This window comes from Tympanuchus pallidicinctus, unplaced genomic scaffold, assembly GCF_026119805.1.
Source record: "Tympanuchus pallidicinctus isolate F22 unplaced genomic scaffold, pur_lepc_1.0 scaffold6, whole genome shotgun sequence".
Classification (NCBI taxonomy): Eukaryota; Metazoa; Chordata; class Aves; order Galliformes; family Phasianidae; genus Tympanuchus; species Tympanuchus pallidicinctus.
The window spans coordinates 44,763,745-44,789,866 of NW_026294780.1; the positions used below are offsets into that span (position 1 = coordinate 44,763,745).

General features: G+C 42.4%; 1 protein-coding gene across 3 annotated transcripts in view; it reads right to left on the bottom strand.

Moving 5' to 3' along the window:
* The window catches only part of KPNA3 (karyopherin subunit alpha 3), a 53,041-nt gene that overhangs the window by 20,690 nt on the left and 6,229 nt on the right, over positions 1–26,122 (bottom strand). The window contains exons 1-2 of one of the 3 annotated variants that reach the window (XM_052664586.1): positions 21,495–21,515; positions 13,047–13,091 (exon numbers count right to left, since the gene is read on the bottom strand). In XM_052664586.1, coding sequence (XP_052520546.1) covers positions 13,047–13,088 — 42 coding nt within the window. In that variant the 5' untranslated portion in view covers positions 13,089–13,091; positions 21,495–21,515. Of the gene's footprint in view, positions 1–13,046; positions 13,092–13,876; positions 13,899–21,494; positions 21,516–26,122 lie in introns of those variants that run through there. The other 2 variants (XM_052664585.1, XM_052664584.1) reach the window with 2 other exon arrangements.

Genomic DNA, 26,122 nt, shown 5'->3' on the forward strand with positions numbered 1-26,122 from the left:
GGAATGGCAAAAAATACATACATGCAATGCTAATTAGTAGGGTGATGATATCATAGCCCCTTTCAAAATAAGACTTCAAATAGAATCGCTTTTATAAAGCCATTTGTAACTGCAAACAGAATTCACAGTATTTCACACAGAGCTATAGTAGTCCATGAAATCTGAATGGAAAAAAAAACTTGCAGTTACCAATTTTCTAACAAAATTACTGTACACGTAGATCTGGATGACATTCGTGTTCAGCCACATGTAACAGAAACTATTTTCCAGTGTAAGATCCTCAGCTAAACGTACTTTGAAGTTCCCTTGTTGCATTAGTTTTAACCCTGTGTTAGCCCTGTGTGTAAAGCAGCACTGACACCTGTGGCAGTGCACAGTCAGCCTGCTCCAACAAAGCAGCCTCCAGCCACAGCTCCTTTAAGGAATTAGACAAAGCACTGCCATTTCAGTGATAAGGTAATGATTCAATATTTATACCTTTAATTAGAACGCCTTGAGCCCTAATTAAAAAAGAAGGGAATCAAATCGGTGCTTGCAACTGTATCCAGACACTTCTGCAATCTACAATGTCTTAAAAGTATTATTATTCCAAAGTATAAACTGGCATTTTCCAAATGTTAGACTAGATTTTTTGCTTGCAGTGTCTAGAGATACAATTACAGAACACGATGATGCAGCATGTATATCTGAATACTTTTTTTTTTATATTTTAATAAGCACATTAAGATTTCAATCAAAGCAAAGCAAAACACTGGGAAAGTGTATTAAACAGCTATTAAGTGTATTAAACCTCGACCATGTATATTATCCCAGCACTGAACAACAGGCTTTGTGGTTTCCAAACAATTATCTGCTGCACAATCAGTGATGACTACAGAGATCGTATCGTATTATGCCTTGCTTCTAATGTACCCCAAGCCCCTTAAACTGAATTATGTTCAATGGAGCCCCCCACACAGCGTTTCTTTTGGAGTGAAGGAAGACAAAAATGAGCAGGCAGTTCAATGCTGAGAAGACACCATCACATAGACAAGCTGTACTGGGTGGCTAACAGATGGATTCACCATGAAGACCTGTGTCACATTCCTGTTATTCTCCCACACCAAATACTTGGTGCTGCCATTCTAAGCAAAGAGCAAACACCATTCTACCTGAGTCAATCTGGCTTTGCTCAAGCACATTTTGCCACTGTTCGTCTAACTCACAGCTTTGGCGACTGCAGGGAACAGATCTGATTTCCAGAGGCTCCTCCCAGGTGCAGGTCTGCATTATTCCCCTGTGAGGAAGCGGTTCCTTCCTGTCTCAAGATGGATGGTTCTTACATGAGCACTTGTGCTGTGACTCTAAAACACACCAAAACTGGGAGAAGGGACTGATGCTGGAGGAATGTCCTGATGCCCTCAGTACTACCGTCCTTCTCCTTCCACCCAGAGATACCACTTCAGTTCACACTGGAGTCCACACATGCATGAATGTACAGGGAGAAAAACAGTTATTAGGGTGCACATGCTGATTCAGCATTCATTTCTTGTCTACAGAAAAGATGCAGGCTGAATTAGCTGGGGTCTTAGTGCAGAAGTGCCTCTAGCTCTCTGCTGGAGCAAGTTAAACAATTCACTGCAAATCATCAACTGGGAAGGACTGAGATTCTTTGTCACTAGCAGCAAACTACAGTGATAAAAGGTAGTTTTCAGTCTGGGCTCCCCTTAAAGCATGTGACTGGATCATAAAATTCAGGGAGAGAGCCTTACAGGGTTTTTGTAAAGTATGTTTATTTTAAGAATTGCTCTCCATGGCCATTCAGCTGTAATATTTACTTGTTTTCAAACAGTGATTCGTTATCAGAGGTGCTCAGCTATGCGCTGCAACATCCTGCAATAAAAACAGGTGATCTTTACTCATATATTTTTTAGAAATCCTTTTAGATGTAGGGGATCATGCAGATCCCCTGACTGCAATGATGAAATAACCAGAATAGTCAAGAATTACAGCAAATGTGAACTATCTTTTCATGGAAATAAAAAAAATTCCAGTTAGGAAATGTCACAGAATCACAATGACCTGGGTTGAAAAGGCCCACAATGCTCATCCAGTTTCAACCCCCTGCTATGTGCAGGGTCACCAACCAGCAGACCAGGCTGCCCAGAGCCACATCCAGCCTGGCCTTGAATGCCTGCTGGGATGGGGCATCCACAGCCTCCTTGGGCAACCTGTTCCAGTGCGTCACCACCCTGTGAGTGAAAAACTTCCTCCTGATATCTAACCTAAACCTCCTTTGTCTCAGTTTAAAACCATTCCCCATTGTCCTATCACTACTTGTTCTTTCTAGTTTCTTGCTTATAGAAGCCTCCCATCACTAAAAGATAAAACAAAGCTTCTCTAACTGCAAATTCTCCTGTTCAGGTGTTGCTTTTTTTTCCACACCTGTTTTAGTGGATTCCCCCACCACTGAATCCACTGATCTTAAGGAACTACCTTCATATCCAGGGAGAGAAAGCAGGTACCCTGCTTACTCCACACAAAATCACCTGTGCTGGGGCAGAACAGGAGAGAACAGGCACACTTTAGACATCCTCCACTGAGATCCCTCCAAAATGTGGAACGGATGAAAGAATCATTTCAAGTCAGTTTTCCTACGTGGAAATTCAAAAGTAAGGTCCAAACCCTGTCAACTGTGTTTATGTTAAATAGATGCCATCCATTTGTAACAAAAACCACACTATTAAAAGGGACAGGAACATTAAGATATTCACACACATGTAGACTGCATTTATATCTAACACACATTTCTTTGACCCTCCTTTTTTTTCCCTCCGAAATGACAAGCTAGAAACAGATGAAACTGTATGATTCACTTGCTAGCTTGAAACATCTAGGAGTTTTTGGATGCAAGAAGCAAAGTCACACTGTAACTGTGGTACTGAATACAGATGCATATCTCACTATAGATGTGTGCCTCCCTTCAAAATAAACATTATTTTGAGCTATCAGTGTTCATCAGGGTTGTGTCTCTACGACAGTGTAACATACAGGCTGTGGTATCCAGTTACTCTAGAACACAAGAAGGAAGATGCATCTTGATAACCTCTCTCAAATATCCTGAAATACAAGGATGGTAAGAGCTGGAATATAGCTGAGAGTACAGAAATCACAGATGGAACAAAGCACGAATCCCTTTGTGGGTGACTGAACAGCATCTGCACAGAATGGAAGGAATAGCCTTCATGTGCCAAGCAACTGGAAAATCACTCCCCACAAACACCAGGTGGTAACCCCAGAGCATACCAGTAGACAAAGCACTTCAGAAACACCACCTGGCTGAGGGCACTACTCTTCAAGATGCACACTTCACGTTTATTCATAGTGAGTGAGCTTCTATACAAATACTGTAAGCTGACATAGTTTGCTTGAGTAATATCTAGAAAGGTGTGCACAAGTTCTCTCTGCTTGTGGCCAGAAAATGGTTGGTGAACATATATATTTTTAATTAATTAATAAATTAATTTGAAGTTCCTCCAATTCTGTATACATCTTTCAGGGATTTGGACAAAGAGGACATTGCTTGGCAATGGACACAGGAAGATCAGGAACAGAGAAATAAATGTTTCTTCTTCAAGAAATTGTCCGTATGCACACCGATGCAGTGGGTATCTCCAAACAGTACTCCACAAAAATCCTATTTACCTGGAAGGAGCTTTCATGAATCCCTAGATAAAAAGACACGGAACTGTTCTAATGATAGAAAACAGCTCCCATGAGCAACTCTACAGATAGCAGGAATGAAATCATTCCACTGCAAAGCCACCAATAGTGAGAACTGCAAAGCAACAATATTTCAAATTCTGATCCATAAAACATACATAATCTAGGTTTAAAGATTTACTATGAATGTGGTGAGGTACTGAAATAGGAGCTCACAGATAAGCTGTGGATCCTCAAGGATGTTCAAGGCCAGGCTGGATGTGGCCCCTGGTCACCCTGATCTGGTAGGTGGCAGCCCTGCCCATGGCAAGAGGGTTGGAAATTGATGGTCTTTAAGGTCTCTTCCAACCCAAGCCATTCTAATGCTTCTGTGAAATCCTACTGAGGGACAGGGTCTCCTGACTAAAGAAGGACAGCACCAGACTACTAAGAAATCTTAACATGATGAGACTGCATAACACTGAGAAGTCTTCCATTTCTAGATGCATGTTAAAAATGGCCACAAAATACACCATAACTGAACTAATCAAAAACCTGGTTCTCCCCAGTTTCAGTAAGTAGCTCCCTGCAGAGCCCCTTACACCTGCACACACAACAGCCAATTCCTTTGGCAGTATGAGTGTGCCCGAGAGAGTAACTCCTAATGTTGGTGTCAACCAAAATAAGCAGGAACAACAATACTGCCCTCGTTTACCTGCAGGAGAGAACTGAGTTTCCCAGGACACAACTGACCATAGCTAGAATTTCTGTGAATGCAGGCAACATCTTCAGGCTGTCAGTCATACAGTGCAACAAGCTCAGAAAGTATGATCTGAGCCAGGAAAAGTGAGATTGAACAAGAAAGTTCCTGGAGCTGCTCATTGTTTGCAGATGGTTGGACTGAAAAACTGGCAAGTACATACAGAAGAGGAGTGGAACTTCTGCATGGGCCTGAGGCAGGCAGGTCAGCACTTACTGAAAAGCACTAAAAATTTCTTACTGAGAATATTTGGGGATGGAAGGCACCTCTGGAGATCATCTAAGTGAAAAAAAGAAAAAAAAAAAAAAAAGAAAAAAAAGAAGCTGTTCTTATTAGCATGTCTTATAAATTCAAAACATTCATGGAACCTTCTAGTCTTAAAAAGCAGCTCTACTGCTATTTGAAACAGCAGTGTATATAGTACTTCCATAAACTGATTGCTCCCCTGCATAATGTAAAATAAAACAGAATTTGAACCTTGGCAAGATTTTAAAGCACTTGCATTTTGTCATACGGTGAAAAAAAAACTTATTTTTTTTGTTTTATCACAGCACCAGCTTCTGTGGGCTTCTATGGTGAAGGTGAAGACAAATAAACCTGCCTGGATACAGCCATCCTGCTCAAAGACCGGTGGGCAATCCTTCAAGAGGAGACTGGAATTCCTGCTGAAGGGTAGGGCCTTGTCACCAAGGAAACAATGCAGGTCTTCTGCTTCAAAAGGGAAAGACCTCAACCACTGCTTGAACCACGCCTGTTACCTATAATGAAGTCTGCAAGTTTATTAGCAGTAGCTGACTGTGGGTTATGAGCTTGTCAGTGCTCTGGTAAAGATCACACTACAATAGTCTACAGATGTTTCCATACGAACAAAAGGTTTGTGGACATACATGACTGGCAAGAATGCCAAATAGGAACAATAGCAATACCATGAGAGCACTGTGACGATCCATTCACAGCCTTTGATGATAGATACCCACCCTGCTTGCTTCACTGACAGTGGGGAGGTTAAATTTAACTACCACTAAGCATGTAAATTCTTGTTTACCTTCTTGCGTGATGGCCACAGGATTAAAAAAAATGCCTATCAATGCAAACAAGATGGAAGAATTCTTCGGGTCAAAAATGATATCCATTAATCTATGTGCTGAGTTCAGCTTACTACCTCAGACCATGGCAATGGGACATGCTAATGAAGTTGTGAGAGGTGTTAACAAATACATAATCATATATTCTTCTCAACTTTTCTTCAATTGAGAAGCTTCAAGTGAAAAGAAACAAGTAAGTGTTTGCCTTCAGGTGAAAAAAACTTTATCAAACACTTCTTCCCATAAGGGAAAGGTCCACAAACACAGCGTCCAGTAAGGAGATCTGAGCAGTCCAGACATCTCTTCTAAGGTGCCACTGCTGAGAGAGAACAAACTGTGCTCATTTTTAGGGTTTTCACTTAAATATAATTTCAAAATCTTTTAGATTTACTTTTGATTGGAGTGGGGCACCTTAGAGCACTGGCTGCAGTCCATCATGAAAGGAATAAAATGCCTGCAGATCCAACATCAGAGTGGCAAAGGGATGTTCTGAAAACCTCTGCTGAACAACCTCTTAATGAAAGCTTGAATGGATTTCTAGAAACAGCTCTGGGATATGAACCTGGGGAAAGATTTAATTTCTTTAATTGTTGGGAAAGGACCATTTGTTGGCTCTACTTACTGTCTTATTATTACCGTCTTACAGAACTTATTAACACCTACAGAGATTTAAGGGCATGACAAAGGGAAAAAAAAAACAATCAGAAAGCCTTGAGGTGATACCAGAAGAACATGTTCTCCAGCCATCTGTTAAGCATACAAGGATGCTATCCAGAAAAAAAATAGCAGTGATCTTGGGAAGTGAAGAAAACTAGATCTACATCCTACAAGTTAGGAAAGTGAAGGCTCTAACAGAAATGAATCTGGCCCAGGATGTTAAGGGCAACAAGATGAGTTTCTGTAAGTGTATCTGTAAAAAAAGCAAGACAGGGAAAATAGGGGCCCACTGTTGAATGAAACAAGAGACCTGGTTATAGAAAACAGGGAAAAGGTCAAAGTACTTCTTTTGCTTCAGCCGTTATCAGCAGGACGGGTCTTCGGAAATGCCTGTATTCAGAGATCAAGGGTGAAGGAAAATGTACCTTTGATGGAAGAGGTTCAGGTCAGGGCATTTAAACAAATCAGACACAAAAAAAATCCAGAGGTCCTGATGAAATGTATCCAGAAGTGCTGAGGGAGCTTGCAGACATCACTGTGAAGCCACTCTGTAATTCCTTATCAATCACAGCAACTGGGAGAAGCGTTCAAAGACTGGAGGAAAGCAAACATGATGCCTCCATTCTCCAAGAATGGCTAGAAGAGGACACAGGGAACTACAGGCTGATTAGTCTCATCTCGGTCCCTGGAAAGGCAATGGAACAGCTAATCCTGGAAACCACAATCCAGCCCTACAATTGAACCCCACAGAGGGGAATAAAATACCACTAGTAGTCAGCATGGACTCATCAAGGAGACATCATGCTTGACCAAACTGAGAAGCTTTGACAATGAAATTACCAGCCTGATGGATAGAAGGGGGAGCTGTGAATACAGCAAGGCCTTTGACACGGTCCTTTGTGAGATTCTCAAAGATAAGCTGTTGATGAATGGACTGGATGGGCAGTGACTTCGGTTGAAAACTGTCCTAACTACTGGCCAGTAGCACAAAATCTTAATAGAGACTAAGAACTAACAGTGAATCCCAGAGGACAACATCACGTTCAGTCCTTTATAACAACTTCATTAATGATCTGCATCATGGGACTCAGCGTATCCTCAAAGTTTGCAGAAGATGCAAAATTGTGAGGAGTAACTGAGAGAGCAGAGGATTGAGCTGTTATCCCAGCTTAAACAGTCTGGAGCTGTGATGATAGGAACCTGAGGAAAGTTTTACAAGGAGACATACAAAGCCCTGCACCCTGGAACGAACAGCCCCAGGCACCAGGACATGCTGGTGTCCACTCAGCTGGAAAGCAGCTCTGTGGAAAAGCACATGGCAGTTTTGGCAGGCATCAAGCTGGACACAAGCCAGCAATGTGCTCCCATCAAAAGAAGGCTAATGGATCCTGTGCTACACTAAGAAGATCTAGGAAAGTGATACTTCCCCTCTACTCAACAATGGTGGCACATCTGGACAGCTATGTCCAATTCTAGGCTCCCCAGCAGAAAGATGTGGAGATACTTAAGAGAGCGTAGCAAAGAAAGACAGAGACAGCGAAGGGACCAGTCCCAAGAAGAAAGGCTATGGGAGCTGAGACTGTTCAATCTGGAGAGCAGGGGATCTCATCAGTAAATCCCTGAAGGTAGGGTGCCAGAGGTCATAGCCAGGCTCTGTCAGTGATGCCTGGTGCCAGGACCAGCGGCCATGGGCACAAACAGGAGCACAGGAGGCTCCTCCTGAACACCAGGAGCCCTTCTGTGCTGTGCAGTGATGGAGGACTGGCACAGGCTCACAGAGGCTGTGGGGTCTCCTCCTTGGGGATCTCCCAGAGCTGCCTGGATGTGGCCCTGGGCACCTCTGCTAGGCCCTGCAACCTCAGCCATTCTGTGAAACAACACACACAAACAAAGGAGGTTCTGCTAACTAACCTGAACACAGCTCTGGAGACATTCAAGAAATGCTTAGATGTTACACTAAACAACATGGTTTAGTGGGGAAATATTGATGGTAGGTGGATGGTTGGACTGGATGATCTTGATATCTTTTCCAACTTTGGTGATTCTAGGAAGATTTGTTTTTCCTTTTGCACTCTCATCTTCCCCACCACAGTCCTTCCAGTAAGATGAAGACAGATCTTTCTCTTCAAGGCTCATGACTGTAGCTGGCAGGTATTGCACACATAAGAAATCTTATTTACGAAGGATCAGAGTAGAGAAAAGTACTGTATGCCAGAGAAGCAGGTAAATGGACGTATGCCCACGGCTCCTTAATCCACACACTGGTTAGAAAATAACTGCTGCGTATTGCATCAAAGTTAACTGTCAATTAGAGCTTTCATGAGCTCATGTCTGTGAGCTCTCAGACAGCTGAGTTTGCCAAAGTCAAAAATAAACACATGTGAGGGACCTGGAAGTTTTTAGGGTTCGAGTTAGCGCATGATAAAGGAGGACAGCATCCTCTGTTTCTGCTGAAGTTTGGACTATAACGCTTCAAATGAAGGGTAGCATGTGACCTAATGGCTGTACTAGCACTAATATGGCTAAGTACTATACTTCTTAGAGCAAATAAATAGTCCAAGTCGAGAGCTTTATCCTCCTTTTAAAAAAAAAAAAAATTACAAAAATTGCCTAGAAGCAAAGGATCCCTAAGAGCAATATAGTTACAGGTTCCATTCAAGTACAGAACTTTAAACTGAATCCTAATCCTCCTCCATCACTACGTATTGAGAAGTTTAAAACTGGCACCATTATTTTATTTCTCTGGCAAGAGAGGTGGCTACTTTTTAACCTCTTAGGACCCACTGTTGCACTCATAGTGTAGCCACAATCCAAGACCCTCTTTTCACACTGAAACAGGCTGCCCAAGGAGGTTGTGGACTTTCTTTCTCTGGATATACTCAAGACCCAGCTGGATGCCTTCCTGTGCAGCCTGCTGTAGGGAGCCTGCTTTGCAGGAGGGTTGGATTCAATGCTCTCCAGAGGTCCCTTCCAACCCCTACAATTCTGTGATTCTGTGAATCAAAGAAGCATAGCAGGTCCACTCTCAAAGTGTTAAACACTAAATTGAAGTGTTTAGCAAGGCCAATATGGAATCAGAGAAGGACATCTGACTAGTAGGAGTGTCATCTGACTGTCATCTGACAGTGCCAACCCAGGACTGGGCCAGCGTTCTGATGGACAACTGCTATGTCAGAAACAACTTCACTTGCTCAGCTGATACACAAATACGTGGTTGGGAAAAAGAAATGTAAAAAAAAGCTGAAGTTGCCTTCTAAATAAGAGCTGCAGCATGCTACAGAGACAGCATAAGGTTAATATATTTTTGAAACACTGTGTTGCAACTTGATGTCTGGAATTTCAAGAGAATAAGCACCTTACATTAATGCACACAAATTCTTTATTGCTGTTCAAAGCTGTGATTTATTTATTCCATCTTACAAAAGAGACATGTAAGCAACTTCACCAGATCCATTGGTTTAATAGTTATAAGTTGATTTAAAAGACAGATCTGTACCTATCCAGTCCTTCAATTGTAGGAATCAAGAATATGTATTATATGTATATATTTGCTTGTTTTCTTCAAAAGCCAGGTGCACACTTAGCATCTGGATAGCTGGGATTGAGAAGAGATATCCATGAAGGGACACAGATGGATCACTGAACTCATGCCAACAGAGGCATTTCCTGAATTTGACACACTTGTGCTAGAGTAGCAGTGTTAGCTGTAAAGCTGAAAACTGAAACAACAATATTAAATCTGATCCACTCTACTGCTGGAACTTACTTAAATTATTTACTCTCTATATTTCAGTCCCAAGCCTATACCAGAAACAGTGGCCTCACATCTGCCACAGAGTTCTTGCAGAAAACCAGGTGGCCACCAGCAGCAGTAGTTCAGTTGCTGCAAATCAACAACTTGGATGCACGTTTAATCTTTAACACAGATGACTTTGGGTGTCTGCAATGGAAGACACTCAGCAAACACTCCAACAGAACACAACTTCCTGTGTTCAAGTGTTCTGCAGCTGCTGTTCACTCATGATTTACAGCACGACCTACATCCAGTGCTTACATGTCTTTAAGTGTGTAACAGACCTGTTCATGTGATGGAATACTTGTAAGCAGTCTCACAACTGAAGCAGCTGTATGAGGATATGCTGCATTAGAGAAGCCATCTTTTACAGCACTGCTTTGCTAACGGGCATAGGCCTGCCCAAGTGCTAGGAATGGCTCTCCACAGCATAGCTCAGTTATGCAGCAAGTTTTACACTGAGTCAACATGCTGGCTCTGAAAAACAGAGGGCCTCTGCCATAATAGCAGCTGAATTTTATGATGATAATTCAAATATCAAATTAATTACCTGAATCCCATTTTAGTAAAAGCTTGCTTATTTAATTTTCCGCTTGCTAGCTGTTTGTACATAACACAGACAGGTTTCTCCACAGCTCAGTTTCTCTGTCAGGATTGATGAGGCCATAGTCGAGTTAAGCTACACTAAACTTTCAGACACGTTCAGCTAGTTTCTTTGATTAGGAGAATATGAAAGCATTAAACAACTTTTAGATGATGCATCACACTCATGTAAGTACTTAAGATTTTTTTTTTTCCAGTCATCTGGGTCCACTTAGGTTTCTCTAATGATCCCTTGTATTCTAAGGATAAATCTCACAAGCATTTTTTTGTAATATCATAATGGAAGACAGGAGTTTCTATAAAAACTCAAAAAAGAAAAAAATTTTTTTTTTTTTTTTTAGAAGAACAGAAGGATCCCAAAAAGTATTAGCATAAGATTCTTGGTATTATCCTACAAAAATCAAGTAAAAGGTTTATCAAAAAAAAGTCAATACAGCTCCATCTCACCTTGATGTTAACAAGGCTTCTGACTTCTCTCGGTGTGCAAACAATGCACAAAACAAGTTTCCATGAACGTGGGGGGAAGATGCACTTTCAAGAATGCCCTATAAACATGATCAAGTGAATCAAATGGCAGAATGGAGAAATGCATCAAAGGGAGACCCGAAGGAGCTTGGCCCGAATCTGGAATATTCAAAGCATTCACCTCCATCAAGTCACTCGGGGAACACCAAGCTGAGGAGGCTTTGAAGAATACTGGAAATCAGAATGGAAATTCAAGTCAAGGAAGTCTGGAAAAAGCACATGGAATTCAAAAGAAGCCATCATGTCAAAAACTGCATCTACTGAACTATGCAAGTAGAGCACCAACAACTACCCTTGTTTTGTGGTACTAAAGGCAGTGTCCAAAGGATATTATGGATCACAGGCTGAGTTTTACTTAACAACATTCTCAATATAAATAGGAACACTGTAAAGAATTGCCCTTCACTGTCCTCAGCACGATTTAAACCTCAGCTGAGGCTCTACATTTCCAGAAGAATGCTGGCAATCTGAAACTGATGAGTAGCAATGAATTAAATTTAGGTATTTGACATAAAGAGGGAAGAACTGCATTTGCCTCAACAAGATAAGCCTAAAAGGAACAAGATCTATCTTGAAGTACACTGAAGGTACCCTTCTCTTTACATATATGGCCCAGATGTAGTTCAGTTTGTGGACAAGTCCTCCAGCAGCAAGCCTCTGAGATGCCTAGAAAGGCTGTTGGAAATATTTTATAAATGACAAAGGTGCAACAAGTCCTGTATTTAGGCAGAGAACTGAACCAGATTCACTTCTCATGGTTATTATCTTCCCAGCTGTGCTGGCATTTAACCTGTATAACCAAAACCTGACCCTAAAAATCAACTTCCTCCACAGTACAGAAATAGTATTTTCCAGAAAATAAACCATGCTAACTATGGTGGTTTCACACCACTGCTGGGCAACTCACCTCCACCGCACTGCTTTTACTCTTCCTCCTCAAAGCGAGGGAGAAAATACAATGAAAAGGGGCTCAAAGGTTGAGATAAGGACAGGGAGATCACTCACAGGGAAAACAAACTCACCATAGGGAGATCAATGTAATTTAGTGCTTACTGCTAACAGACTGGAGCAGTGAGAAATTAAAAGAAAAAAAAATAAAATAAAAAGGAACACCTCCTTCCTCCTACTGTGAGCAGCACAGGGGAACAGGTTGCGGTCAGTCCACAGCACTTTGTCTCTGCTGCTCCTTTATGGTCACCTTCTGTCCCTGCTGCCCCATGGGCTCCTCCATAGGATGCACAAGGATATCTGCTCCACACAGTACTCCAAGGGCTAAAGGGGAACAGCCTGCTCTCTCCATGGGCCTCTCATCGGGCTGCAGGGGAACCTCCTGCCCTCCTTCTGCATTGATGCTGGGGGCTGCAGAGCTGTTTCTCTCCCACTTCTCTCTCCCCTTTCAGCTACTGCTGCACAGAGGTTTTTCCTTTTCTTAAGTCTGCTCTCTCAGAGCACAACCATCACTCACAGCTCAGCTCCAGCCAGCAGCAGGTCTCTGTTGGAGCAGCTGGAGCTGCCTGTGATCTGACACAGGGCAGCTGCTGGGAGCTGCTCACAGAAGCCAGCCCTGCAGCCCTGGCTACCAAAATCTTGCCACATAAACCTAATACAGTAACTTTCATATCTTCTAAGTGCTAAAACTCTTTTCCCCCATTCAGAGACTTCAAACATTCAAACAGCTGACAGCTTCGCAATAATATGAGAACTGGTACAGAAAGCATTCACTTCCAAGACATAAATCTGAGTAAATCAGTACTCAGTTCTGCTCTACAGAGCCTAAGGACCGGCAGAGTAAAACTAACATTAGAAACCACAGTTCATAACCTACAAATACACAACTTCTCTATACAAGTCTGAGGTCAAACAGCAAAGTTTATGGGAAAATGTTCAGCAAAGATACCAAGGCATTATAAGAAAATCAACGCTGATAAACAGAAGCACTCACCTTCCGCAATTCAATTGTAACTTCGTTTCTGTGTCTTCTCATAGTCTGGAAGAAAAAAAAAAAAAGAAAAGAATTTATACATGAGTGAAGTGTTGTGTATGTTTTGGAATCCATTGTTTCTAGGTCAAAAGTACACTCATTCATTCAAAGATAGGGGAAAACAGTGTGCATAATGTAGAACTCAATCTCTCCTAGTAAGATGCATGAGTTGTTCTGTTCTTTTTTAAAAAGAGATTACACACCTTACAGAAAGCTTTGCTATAAATCACAATAAGTATCCTAAAGACAGAAAATATTTACTTCTCCACAGAGTTTCACTGGAATTACTCTTCTGGTGTTTATGTACATGCATGAAAAGCAGCAGCAAATACAAGTTCAGACAGTCTCAAGATTCCTATGACCACACTCATGACCCAAACACATAACCTACGTCTATCATCTGGCCAGAATAGGCCATGAGTGACAGCAGACAACTGAGTTCAATGCAAAGACGGGTTAGGCTCGTGGCAAAAGGAAACCAAGTGGTACAATGGCATAGAATCTACTTCAAATCTACAGCCTAAACACTGTAAGGGAAAATGAGCCCATACAAGCCTTAATTCCCAGAAGATACCAGGCATTCAATATGCATTCTCTACAATACAGTTATCCCTCTTAGCTAAGAGGGATTAAAAGAGTCAGTAAGAACAGTTTATCTTCGTGAAAGCACTCTCCCTAGGCTCATTTTACAGTGGAGAAGGTACCATACCATCAGAATGTAACCAGAAGAAAATCAGGACTGAATGACTGCTGGCAGCCTAGAAAGATCAGCCACACTAACTAAAACTTACCTGTTAAAATACTTCCTGTGTTCCATCCTTGCTACTGACCTTCACTGCCACTTTCACTCCTTTTGAGTTAGAGCAAATAACTTCTGTCAAAATGAGCAGTACACAAAAACCAACATTACTGCCCACCGGCCATGCAGGGTAACACTGAACATCCTAAAGCTCACACACGGGTAAATGAAATGAGAGCTCTTCACATGAGCCTACATGGGATGCAGATTCAACATTACCCCTGGCTTTACTGCTCTCAATCCGTTTGCACTGCAGTATCCATTTAATTATCTTAGGCTGACTTAAGCATAAGGAAGACTTGTCTTCCTGTTCCACGCTTGATTAACCAACTCAGGTCAACACAAGTCTCATTTCACATCTACAAGCATGAAACGTGCTGCCTCAAACAAGACAAGTCCTCACTGCACTAAGAGGACACTCGCACCACAGCATCTACCAGAACCACACTTTTCCCCTCCCTCACCATTCTGTTATACCACTTGATCCCTGCGACCACCTACGCCCGATTGCTGAGGTATGGGAAGGAATTGGAGAGCTAGGGAATGGGTGAAAAACCCAAAAAGATGAAGAACTTGTCAAGTCACTGCATGCAGCTAGCTTGGTCAGTCACTCAAGCTGCTAGCCAACTAGAATTTTATACTTACTTTCATAATTAAGTCAAATCTAAGGCCACTAAACAGTCTAAAAATGCTTTTCAATACTTCCCATCATAACTCTGCTCTGTTAGACAAATCTGTCTTAATTTTCTACTACAAAACTTTTTTTTGGATCGTTCTGAACATGCTGGGCACAAATCATCTACATTTAAGCCATACCCCAGCACGACCCACCAGTTTACCTCAGCACCCTTTAGCATCTCCCCTCACACCAAATCCAGTACTGTAAGCAGTATTATGGATTATGGAATTTCAGAGATCTAATAGATGCAAGGCAGAAGGTAGCTTCCAGTTTGATCCCAAATTATGATTTCCACCTGCATTTTCTCAGTTATCTGTGACAGTACTCGAGAATATTTTCCACTGAACACACAAAAAATTCAGACCACATTTGAAACTCCTTAAGGGATAACCATAACATTTGTCACCTACCATTCAACAAACAAGGCAGATTTAAGAAAAATACGCCATTTCAACTGTTTAGTAGCTGACTGCTGTAGTAAAGAGAAAAACAGTGTAGCACCAAGCAAGCATTACTATTCATTTCATCAATTTATCTCTAGCAATACTTTAACTGAAGATGGTTACTCAGAGTGAACTCTTCACAAAAGCTCTACTGGGAAGATTCTAAGCTTCTTCCTAATGACAAGTCGTTCACTCAGCTCTTCTATTGGGTTTTATCTTTGCTTCACGCTTCCATTATTTCAGCCCCAATGATCCTACCCTATTACAATCCCGTCTCAATATTGTTCTTCACTAGTTGTTTGCTTTTAACAAATTGCTTTTCAAAACATTTGACTACTGCATTATGATTTTACACTTGACGTGCAAGAAATCTCCCATCTCTTCCTCATTTAGAGAGCTATCACTCTTCAGAAACATTCTTCAGAAAGCTTATCAACTTCGTGGACGTTTTTCTGAGTAGCTGAATACATTTTCTGAGCTTCCATACGTGTCTTCAGGCAATCTCCACATCACCTGAGTTTTACCTTTTTAGGCATTCTTCTGCATTTCCTTTTAAGCTTTTTGTACACAGTTTGACATTTGAAGCAGCGCCGGCAGGTTTTCTTCCTTTCCTCCTTTAAAAGACACAACGCAGGCAGTATGCACCACTAAGTGCTGAGCTGCTCCTCCATTAGCAGAGCAAGCAGGAGATGTCACCTAGACAAAACTTCACTAAGCACTAAGGACTCCCAGGGGGAATCCAGCTCCATGTCATCACCATGCCTTTAAAAATCCAGTGTGTCAGGGGACCCAGGGCCATGCAAAACTCAGCAGTGCAGCATTAGGGCTATGGTCTCTCCCACACATACATGGAACAGAAGAGCCTATGAGGGTTACACCTGGCTGCCATGCTCTGACCGTGACCAGATGCACACTGACATGATTTCTAGCCTGATGATGCAAGCATTTGTGCCTCTGGCCACTAGATACTGATATATGACCACAGATTCCACACCAAACACGTCAGTTGTTGGAATTACAGAATGTATGTGAAAAATACACGTATGCATACGGGGAAGCCCCAGCCACGTTTCTTAGTTTTATGCCTTCTGTTTAATTAAGATTTGTTTACACTGCTCCCCCTTCTTGACTATCTCTTCTCTCCCATAGGAGCAGACAATGATCCAGTAGTGAAGGAACTGCTCCATGACAGATCTCAATGCAGTCAGGTTATTTGTGCCTTGACGGACCTTGCTTCTAAACCCAGAAACATGCTTCACTCATCTGACAACAAGGAAGCCAGGTGCCATACAGCACCATGCTATGTACTGGACCTATCTGCTGAGCTTTTGTAAGCTTTCAAGTGTGCAGATTGATAAGCACAACCTGTTTTTATTTTATGCAACAGGCTTAGTGAATTAATTAGATTTTCTTAAAAAGTAGGTATACCAAGTTCATGCTTCAGATGAATTATTTTAGAAATACAGCAGTTATCAGCATCTTCTTACAGCTCCAGAAGCAAACACAACATAACCCAACAGCTATAAACGAAGCTTCCCTTTAAGGAAGCATCACCACTTAAGAATAAGCTTTCATACGACCTGCAAGCCCCAACATGTACAGAGTCAGTATGTATTATTCACAAGAGATTTACCCAATGGAAAGCTTAAACATTTTCCCCAGCTAAAACAGAAAACGATTTCCCAACCTAAGCCCATGGATTCCTTGCCAGCTTTTAGGCTGGGAGGACAACCATCTGCTAAAACCTCCATGCACAGTACTAGTTGCAGCCTAGCAAGATGTTAGCAATGGAGGCAATACCACGTTTGACATCCACAGCATCTGACTGCAGTCATTTCCCAGCTTAACGTACTCAAACGCGTAACTTCAAGCCAAGCTGAAACAGCATCTTTCAAAGCTACCACAAGACAAAGCTGAACCATTTCACTGCATAAAACCAGACTCCAAATCTCAGAGGGAAAACTCAGCAAAGGCAGAATCCTTAAAAACCACAAACTGACTCAAGTTTATTCCCACAGAATGTAAACCTAAGCACAAAGGTACTAAAGCATCATATTCAAGGTGCAAAATGGTAGATCAAATGAATGATAGTAACTATTGGTTAGCACATACTGCTAAGAAGCAAGAAGATATAACAGTTAACAAGTTGTGCTACAACTTTACACATCACTGAACAGACTAGGAGGAACAATCCTTGAGAGCAGCCCTGCAGAGAAGGACCTGGGGGTCCTGGTGGATGAAAAACTCAGCATGAGCCAGCAGCGTGCTCTTGCAGCTTGGAAAGCAAACAGTATCCTAGGCTCCATCAGAAGAAGGGTGGCCAGCAGGGACAGGGAGATGATCGTCCCTCTCTACTCTGCTCTCATGAGGCCCCATCTGGAATACTGTGTCCAAGAGTAGGCTCCCAATGCAAGCAAGACAGGGAGCAGTCGGAGAGGGTCCAGAGGACAACCACAAAGATGATTGGGGGGCTGGAGCATCTTCCCTATGAAGACAGGCTGAGGGAACTGGGCTTGTTCAGCCTGCAGAAAAGAAGGCCGCAGGGTGACCTCATTGCAGCCTTTCAGTACATAAAGGGAGCCTACAAACAGGAGGGGAATCAACTCTTAACAAGGGTAGGTAACAGCAGGACAAGGCGAAATGGTTTTAAGTTGAGTGAGGGAAGATTAAGGTTGGATGTCAGGGGGAAGTTCTGTACTACGAGAGTGGTGAGGTGCTGGCACAGGCTGCCCAGAGAGGTTGTGGATGCCCCGTCCCTGGAGGTGTTCACGGAGAGGTTGGATGGGGCCCTGGGCAGCCTGGTCCGGTATTAAATGGAAAGGTTGGTGGCCCTGCATGTGGCAGGGGGTTGGAGATTCGTGATCCTTGAGGTCTCTTACAATCCAAGCCAGTCTATGATTCTATCATCACTCAAATCATAAGTAAGTTCTTGAAGTTTCGCAATGTGATCTTTCTCTTCCAGTTTGTAGTCTTGTAGTGGAACAGTTAGTTACTGGTGAAGCTGTCATGCCCCAAGAACACTAAGCCTGCTTACAAGTCAAAACCAGACACCTAGCAAAAATTTTAATGTCAAGTTCCTTGGTTTATTTTTCATTACCTTATGAAACAAATCAGAAAAAAAAAAAAATAATAAAAAAATCTACCAGATGCTGCTAGATAAATCAGTATTCTCACTTCTGTTCTTTCTGAATACTCTCACAAAGCCAGATGCAAAGCGTTACATGTCAAGAGCTGCACTGACATCTTCCAGTTAAAAGAGATATAATCTCCACTTTCCAAGCACCAAAACAGATGCTGACGTTTATATGTCAGCAAAGAAAGTCACAGTGCATATCTGAGCTGCTGTGTTATGGACTGCAACACTTACTAATATAATCCAATTATTTCATTGCTCCTTTGTAGGCTCTCCCATCCTTGTGACAAAGGTCAGGAAGAGCTAGAAACTCAAACCGAACAAATGGAGGAACCTTATTCCAGGGCAATACAAAACACAACGATGCTAAGCTGACACAAGATAAAAATTTATTAAAAGAGACTAAGCCTTGAAAATAAAGCAAGCTTCTTCAAATCAACGTCCCAAAACAAGGCTTCAAAGAACGCTACAGCTCCTGCAAAACAGCCTTTGATTCTGTCAATGGGCAGAAGCTATTCTCATCAGATCAGCATTCCAACTGTGCTGTTTCTCCCCTGACAAGGTATGTCAAAGCTCAATTTCAGTCAGAAAAGGAAAATTTCTTCCCCATTTTTCAGTCAACAGACATGGAGACAAAACTGAGCATAAAACTCTCAATATCAAGCAGTGACTGAAGATAACCCTGCTAATTTCTGAATTGTCACTGTAATGTAACCCTTGTTACTAGTGTATTTAAAGACACATCTTTAAGTCACTGAACATTTGCGATCTCCTGGCTTAAGCATATAAGAGAAGTGCGACCAGCAGGTCCAGGGAGGTGATTCTGCCCTTCTAATCTGCTCTCATGAGACCCCACCTGGAGTACTGCATCCAGTTCTGGGGCCCCCAACACAAGAAGGACATGGAGCTGTTGGAGCAGGGTCAGAGAAGGGTCAGGAAGGTGATCAGAGGGCTGGAGCACCTCTCCTACAAGGACAGGCTGAGAGAGCTGGGGCTGTTCAGCATGGAGAAGAGAAGGCTCCTGGGGAACTTTATAGCAGCCTTCCAGTATCTGATGGGGGCTTACAGGAAAAACTGGGGAGGGACTTTTTATAAGGGCATGGAGCAACAGAACAAGGGGAAACGGCTTTAAATTGAAAGAGGTAGAATTAGACTAGATATTAGGATGAAATTCTTTACTGTGAGGGTGGCGAGACACTGGAATAGGTTTGCCTGGTGAGGTTGTGGATGCCCTCTCCCTGGAAACATTCAAGGCCAGGCTGGATGGGGCTGTGAGCAACCTGGTCTAGAGGTGTGCTATAGCAGGGGGCTGGAACTAGACGACCTTAAAGGTCCCTTCCAACCTCCACCACTCTATGATATGTACCTCACCAGTAACATCTGTGAAACCCTGTAAGTGGTGCTCACAATATGTTAAAGAGCTAAAGGTCCGTCAGAGCTCTAACTGCCACTCCTTGCCTTTCAGAAAGCCACCCACACCTTTGCAGCCAAGAAAAACAAACGAGTACTTTGAAGTTCTGGATAGCACTTAGATTAAGTTTGTAAGGAGAGCATTAAGTCTGGTAAACAAGCTTCTTTGGCTGCTTGAGCCTTTAACTGAACAATACATCACACTACTTGAAAAGGCAACTCGCAGGGCTCCCATAAACAAACAGAAACAGAACAAAGAAATAAAAGCAATCCAGCAATCAATCAGTTATTTTAGCCTAAGGTATACCAGAACAAATGAATGCATTTTCCAAAAACTATCCTAGCAAATTCACGGTGTAGTACATTTCTCCTGAAAAACAAAACAAGAAGAAAATTCAGGCCAATTCAAAAGGACAAAACTACACATGAGATACAGCAGTTTCACAGTTGAAAGACAACCCCTGAAGGTAGTAACAGATTTCCAACACCGGTACTCCTTTACGGCAAGTTAATTTTAATCCACAACTGAAACTAGTCCTAGGGTTTCCATTAATCTGTAATGTCTACATTTTATCTAAAACTCAATCTTAATCGATTAGTAGCAATTTAAAATCCCTGAGATAAATCGGTTTTAGAGACAAGGAACTGTGGGCGCTTGGTAAGATTAATTCATCTCCAGATGTAGCACAAACTAGAAAAGCAAAACCAATTCAAATGTGTGAATGATACAACTAGTTAGAAATCTAGAGTCACCGCTTTCTCTGCTACTCCTGGATAAAGATTTTATGTTTAAATTACAAAAGAAATTTCACAAAAATCTGTTTTAATAACACACATCATTTCTACATTTAAAAAAATACGTATATCAAATGTCACCAGAGTACAGAATCTCAGAAAGGCCTGGGTTGAAAAGGACCACAATGCTCATCCAGTTTCAACCCCCTGCTATGTGCAGGGTCACCAACCAGCAGACCAGGCTGCCCAGAGCCACATCCAGCCTGGCCTTGAATGCCTCCAGGGATGGGGCATCCACAGCCTCCTTGGGCAACCTGTTCCAGTGCATCACCACCCTCTGTGTGAAAAACTTCCTCCTCATATCTAACCTAAACCTCCCAAAGTGCTATGAATTTTAAACATTTTAACCATTTTCAGCTATACTGTTGGGTAGAGGGAAGATGAAAGCACAGCCACCATTTAATGGCTCAATCTACTCACCACGGTAACAAGCAGATCTGGAGCTCAGTGTGGTGCTCACCCAGACCTGCCACCTCATTATGCAGAATACCTAAGGAGGGGTATCTTTTAATCAAAACATTTACACCGTTTCCATCAGTGCTGGAAGAGGAAAGATTTGGAGAAAAGAAGGCTCAAAGGTGACCTGATAGCAGCCTTTCAGTATCTAAAGGGAGGCAACAGGAAAGAAGGGGACAGATTCTTCAGCAGGGTCCGTAGCGACAGAAAAAGGAGAAATGGTTTCAAGCTCAAAGCGGGTAGATAGAGGTTGGATATAAGGAAAAAATCTTTTATGGTGAGAGTGTTGAGGGACTGGAACAGGTTACCTAGTAAAGTGGTGGATGCCTTGTTCCTGGAGACTTTCAGGGCAAGGCTGGATCATGTCCTGGTCAACCTGATCTAGCTGTGGTGCCCCTGTTCATTGCAGGGAGTTGGACTAGATGGCCTTTACAGGACCCTTCCAACTCTAAGAATTTTGAGATTCTCTGATTCTATGACTCGGATGCTTTTAAGCAAGCCAGCAGAAGAGTTCTGGTGATTCTCTGGACGCAAAGCGTGTTTTCAGGAACCTGGCTAAGACATTCATTTAGCTGCTGTTGGTCTTTTGACTATTAAAAAGGAAAGAAGGGAACAAATTGATTCTAATTTCTTAGAGTCTACAAACTTCATTAAAAGATAACTGGTCACTGAAATTCTTTATTTCTGCTCTTACCTTTCACCATTTTGGGAACCAGACTCAGAAAACCAGGAGATGAATGCTGACAGGAAAGAGCTACCCAGAATACACACCTGGAATAGTACTAAGCTTGATTAGACGTACGGGGCACCAGGAAAGCTTAGCATTTGCAAGTCAATTCCAATCTGCTTCCACCTGCCTAACTGAAGAGAAACTGGCCCAGTTCCAACAGCTGGATTGGATTGAACTAATGGCTCCCCCCCTGCACATAAGCATACCCTGGAGCACAGTTTTAAATAGTTTACAATGTGGCTGTGGGTGCAGTACAGTGAGAGAAGGCGTTTCCACTGATGAAGTAAACACTGTTCATCCCCTGAAATCTTTTTACTAGCTTTTCTTCTTTATTCCTTCTGACACCTTTGAACAAGCATGAAATAGCACAACCTATGTGAAAATGCAAAAGCCTCAGAAGCTGGGCTGGCTCTGGTCAGAAGGCAAAAAATCCAAGCGCTCCTTTGTATACATATTCCAGATGACTAAGGTTAGCAGCTGCCTATCTTCAGTTAACATTAGAAGTTAGATGTTCTCTATTTGCATAGGAATATAATTTGTTTGTCTGTTCAAAGTTGAGGCTTAGACTGATGATACTGTTGTACTTGTTCTGGTAGAGCTGGCTTCAGCCAGAAACAAAGCTTCAGACAAAGAGACACTGATAGAAGCTGATGCTGCTGTTCCACTCGTTCACATCTTCAAAGCACACAGAGCCTGCTCCAACAACAGCAAGCAAAACCAGTGCATGAATCCAAAATTCTGGGATTATTAACACAAAATTCTGGAACAGCATCTCAGTGGTGTGAATGTGAGTACTTAAAACTGGAAGTACTTAGAATGCAACTACTTAGAACTGAAACCAATGACAATACAGACATGGATCCCTTCTATTTCTTCCCAGAAAGATCTGACATCCTTGCCAAACTCAATCAAACTGTTGTCAGAATTAACCCTTCCTACTCTGTTTGCTTCCTTAGGTATGAGCACCAAGGGATATCAGCCAACGCTTTTTTTCCCCTCAGTGTACAATGAACACAGATTCTTCTTCCCTTTGTCCAACTTTGAGACTTATCTCATTACAAAGTAGTTCTATAAACTTTTGAACTGTCCTCTGAAGAGCAATGATTTTTATTTTTTGAAGGCCACCAAAAAGTTCTTTTTCAGTTACATCTGCCATGTTTACTTGTTTGGGGTTTTTTTGTTTGTTTGTTTGTTTGGGGCCTCTAAAATGATTACCTGCTGCTTGTTTCTCAGTCTGTTCTGGCATATCTGAACCCAGAGAGTCTCAGCAGAGTGGGTGCATCAGGTACCCACTGAGTTTTTTACTCAATGACGGGCAATGACTCACTGCAGTCAGACATGCAAGCCAACACAAAAAGCCACAAGCCAATTATTGTTGCTCATGGTGCTGAGTCACCTGAAAGCCCTAAGGATGCAAAGCTGCCCATCCACATTATCCTCCTCTGCTACTCCAAGTGACCTCCACAGAAAAGCAGCTGCTGAGATTTCTTCTAACACACTCTTTTGTAAGCCTACTCTTCGAGATCCTGACACCCCCTCTTTGCACTTCTTTAACCTACATACCGAGCTAACACCAAAGATGTGAGTTGTGAGCACTGCTGTTTTAATTTCCATACACTAATTATCCAGTTTAAAGGTAGAGGTACATCAACCAGCCCTCAGGAGACTGGACTCAAAGCAATTTAGCTGTTTGTATTCAACATGAATTGCACTGAAGCTGAAGGACACGAAGCAATCCAGAATGCGACTGTTATCTGCTGTTCTAATATAGCATGAAAGAAGGGCTGAATTCTCTGCTTAACATCAAAACACAAGTGTAGTCCATTCATCACACCTTGACTGAGAGCAGACAGCTTTCAGTACAGCCGCATGGGCTCCACCAAAGGCCAAGCTTCCAGTTAACCCCAGCTAACTCATCACCATACTCTGCTCAGGCCGACAGGCAGCCAAGCCATGATCACCAACTCCTTCCAAGCAGTAGTTTTGTCCTGCACTCCCACCAGAAAGAACAAGCAATCTGTCTTCTCCTAGGAGGGAAAGCCAGCGTTCCTCCTACTCCCTGACTGAGGAGGGGAAGTACACCCACTGTCTGCTTGAGGAGCACAGCCAGCTGCTGCTGCAGAAGGGGAGCCCTGCATAGGGCATGTAGCATAGAAGAATCCAGTTCAGAGGTAGCCCAGTTTCTTTCCCCACCAACACACTTTAAAAGAAACCAAACCCACCACTTCTAATGCAGCACTTCACAGCCAATATATCGTCTTTATTCGTGTACTGGGGGTGAGACAACAGAAAATAAAGTAAAATTAAAATGGCTCTTCATGGTAAGCGGGTGCAACAATCAGATTTCTTTAAATCTTAAATCAATGTAAAAGCTTACTTTTAAATATAAGAGCTTCTTCTAAAATTGCAGATGACTACTTTCCATAATCTAATTACAAAATGAAGTGTTTGGTCAGAATGGCCTCACAGACTTCTGCCACAGAAGATGAGACATTCTTAAGCTTGCCAAATATTTATCCTAGCTTCCCCTTCCCCCCCTTTCACAAGAAGAAACCGAGCAAACAAACTCTCCCCACCTCCCCTTTAAGCCAGAAAGTGGCAGTCCCCCTTGCTGGATTTCCATAACCTGGGCACTGAATTTGCAACTCATTTTCCTTATGCTCCCTCCAAAAATGCCAGCTCAGGCTAATGACAAAACCTAGATCTCTCCCCTCAAACAGACAAAACACTCAGCTAAGGACATGCCAGATACCTTCTTGAGCAATCTGTGTTTCAACAAAGACACTCTGTTTCCAGATACTTAAACAGTCCTCTGCTGTAATATTAAAGTACCTCCCACATTATACTTATAAACATCCTCCCTGTTAAGAGGGGAAAGTTATTCCCATCTATAAAATGGGAAAGAATAAATGCAATTTGCACACGTTCATTGGGTGCCATGAAGGAAAACAAAACAAAGACCTTACAGAGATACTCTATATTCTTCTATAGGAAGCTTTTTTGGTCTAAAATTACCTAGCTCAAATAAAATGACTGTTGTTGTTTTCTTCTGTTTTTGAAAGAAACAATCAAAATGTAAAAAAAAAAAAAAAAAAAAAAAAATTAAGTATAACATGTGCAAGTGCCTAATTAAATCTACGAAGAGATCGTTCTCAAGATGCAAGAGAACACACTCAGCTGACAGGCCAAGGAGAAAACGGAGCATTAGGAGCTGCAAAATACACTGATTTCCAGCATCAGCAATCTTTCTGAATTTAATCACTGCAACGTCATGAGCTCTGTGTGCTTCCACCTCACCTTTCAGTGTGATAAGAGCCCCGATGCCATACTTAGACCACCTCTCTTCAGCATGCCTTCAGTTTCTTAAATGTCCCATTTGCACACCATTCCATGGAAGGGTGTCAGCTGTTGCTAAGCTGCTGCCACCACCAGCAGCAGAGTGGCTCTGACAGCCAAGTACCACTGCTCCTCTGGAACTCCCAGCTACAGGACCCATCTGAAAACACTGCCAGAGAACAAAGTGAACCCAGGGACAAAGTAAGCCATCCCCCAGCTTGGGACAGGAGTGGATCAGGGTGACATGGGCTCACCTGGGAGAGAGCTCCAGAGTCTCTGTGTAATTCCAATTATGTGACTTAGACTGCAGTTACTTAGGAGAAGTTAAGGACCGGGTTATTCTGAGACCTGCAAGTCTGAGATATCAAGTTATGCCTGGCCAGGAATCCCTTCCTGCATCTTTGGAAAGCAGGCAATGAGGTGCCCCACACGTATCTGACCACCTTAACCTCACACAAATGAGGTCTGACTACCTTCTGTACAGCAAGTTTGCAATAGGATTTGATCATTCATTAAAATGCACTTCCATCAAGGCTAACAACTCAAACTGTGAGGAAGCTATTTCTCTAAGCTGATTTTGCACAGTCACCTATTCCATCACTGCCTCCAAAATCCATCTGTTACTGAACTTGACAATAACCACGGTTTAAAACATACGAGGAGAGATCCTCAGCTGAACACAGACATTAAAAAATGAGGGAAATGACCAATGCAGCAATGCAGGTGTTTGAATGGGGAAGATACTCATTTCATCTCTGGTCCTGAAGCCATCCATGCAGCATGCATTCCCGTGTTTCACTAAACACACACAAAATCAAGCTGAAAACGCACTGCAGCTTTGTTTAATCCAGGAAAGGATACAAGTGTTAGCTGACCCTGAAGAATGAGCATGGAACTTCCTCAGCAAATCTACTGGTGTCAACCTGACTGCAAAGCGCTAACAGTCATAGAATCATAGAATGGCTTGGGTTGGAAAGCACCTTTAAGATCATCGAGTTCCAGCCCCCTGCTATAGGCAGGGACACCCCCCTCTAGACCAAGGTCTACACTCTCCTCTTCATGCCAATCTCCCTGAGCAACCGTTCATCCCCAGATGTGACTGACCAGCTCAGGGAGCAGAAGATGAAAAGAATGAAGCACAAAGAGCTCAGCCACTAGCTGACTCCACAGACTGCTAGTTCTGGTGCAGGACAAGCTTCTGGAGGAAACTAGCTCTTTGATTACCAACATCAAATTCAGTGGAATGGAATGCAAAG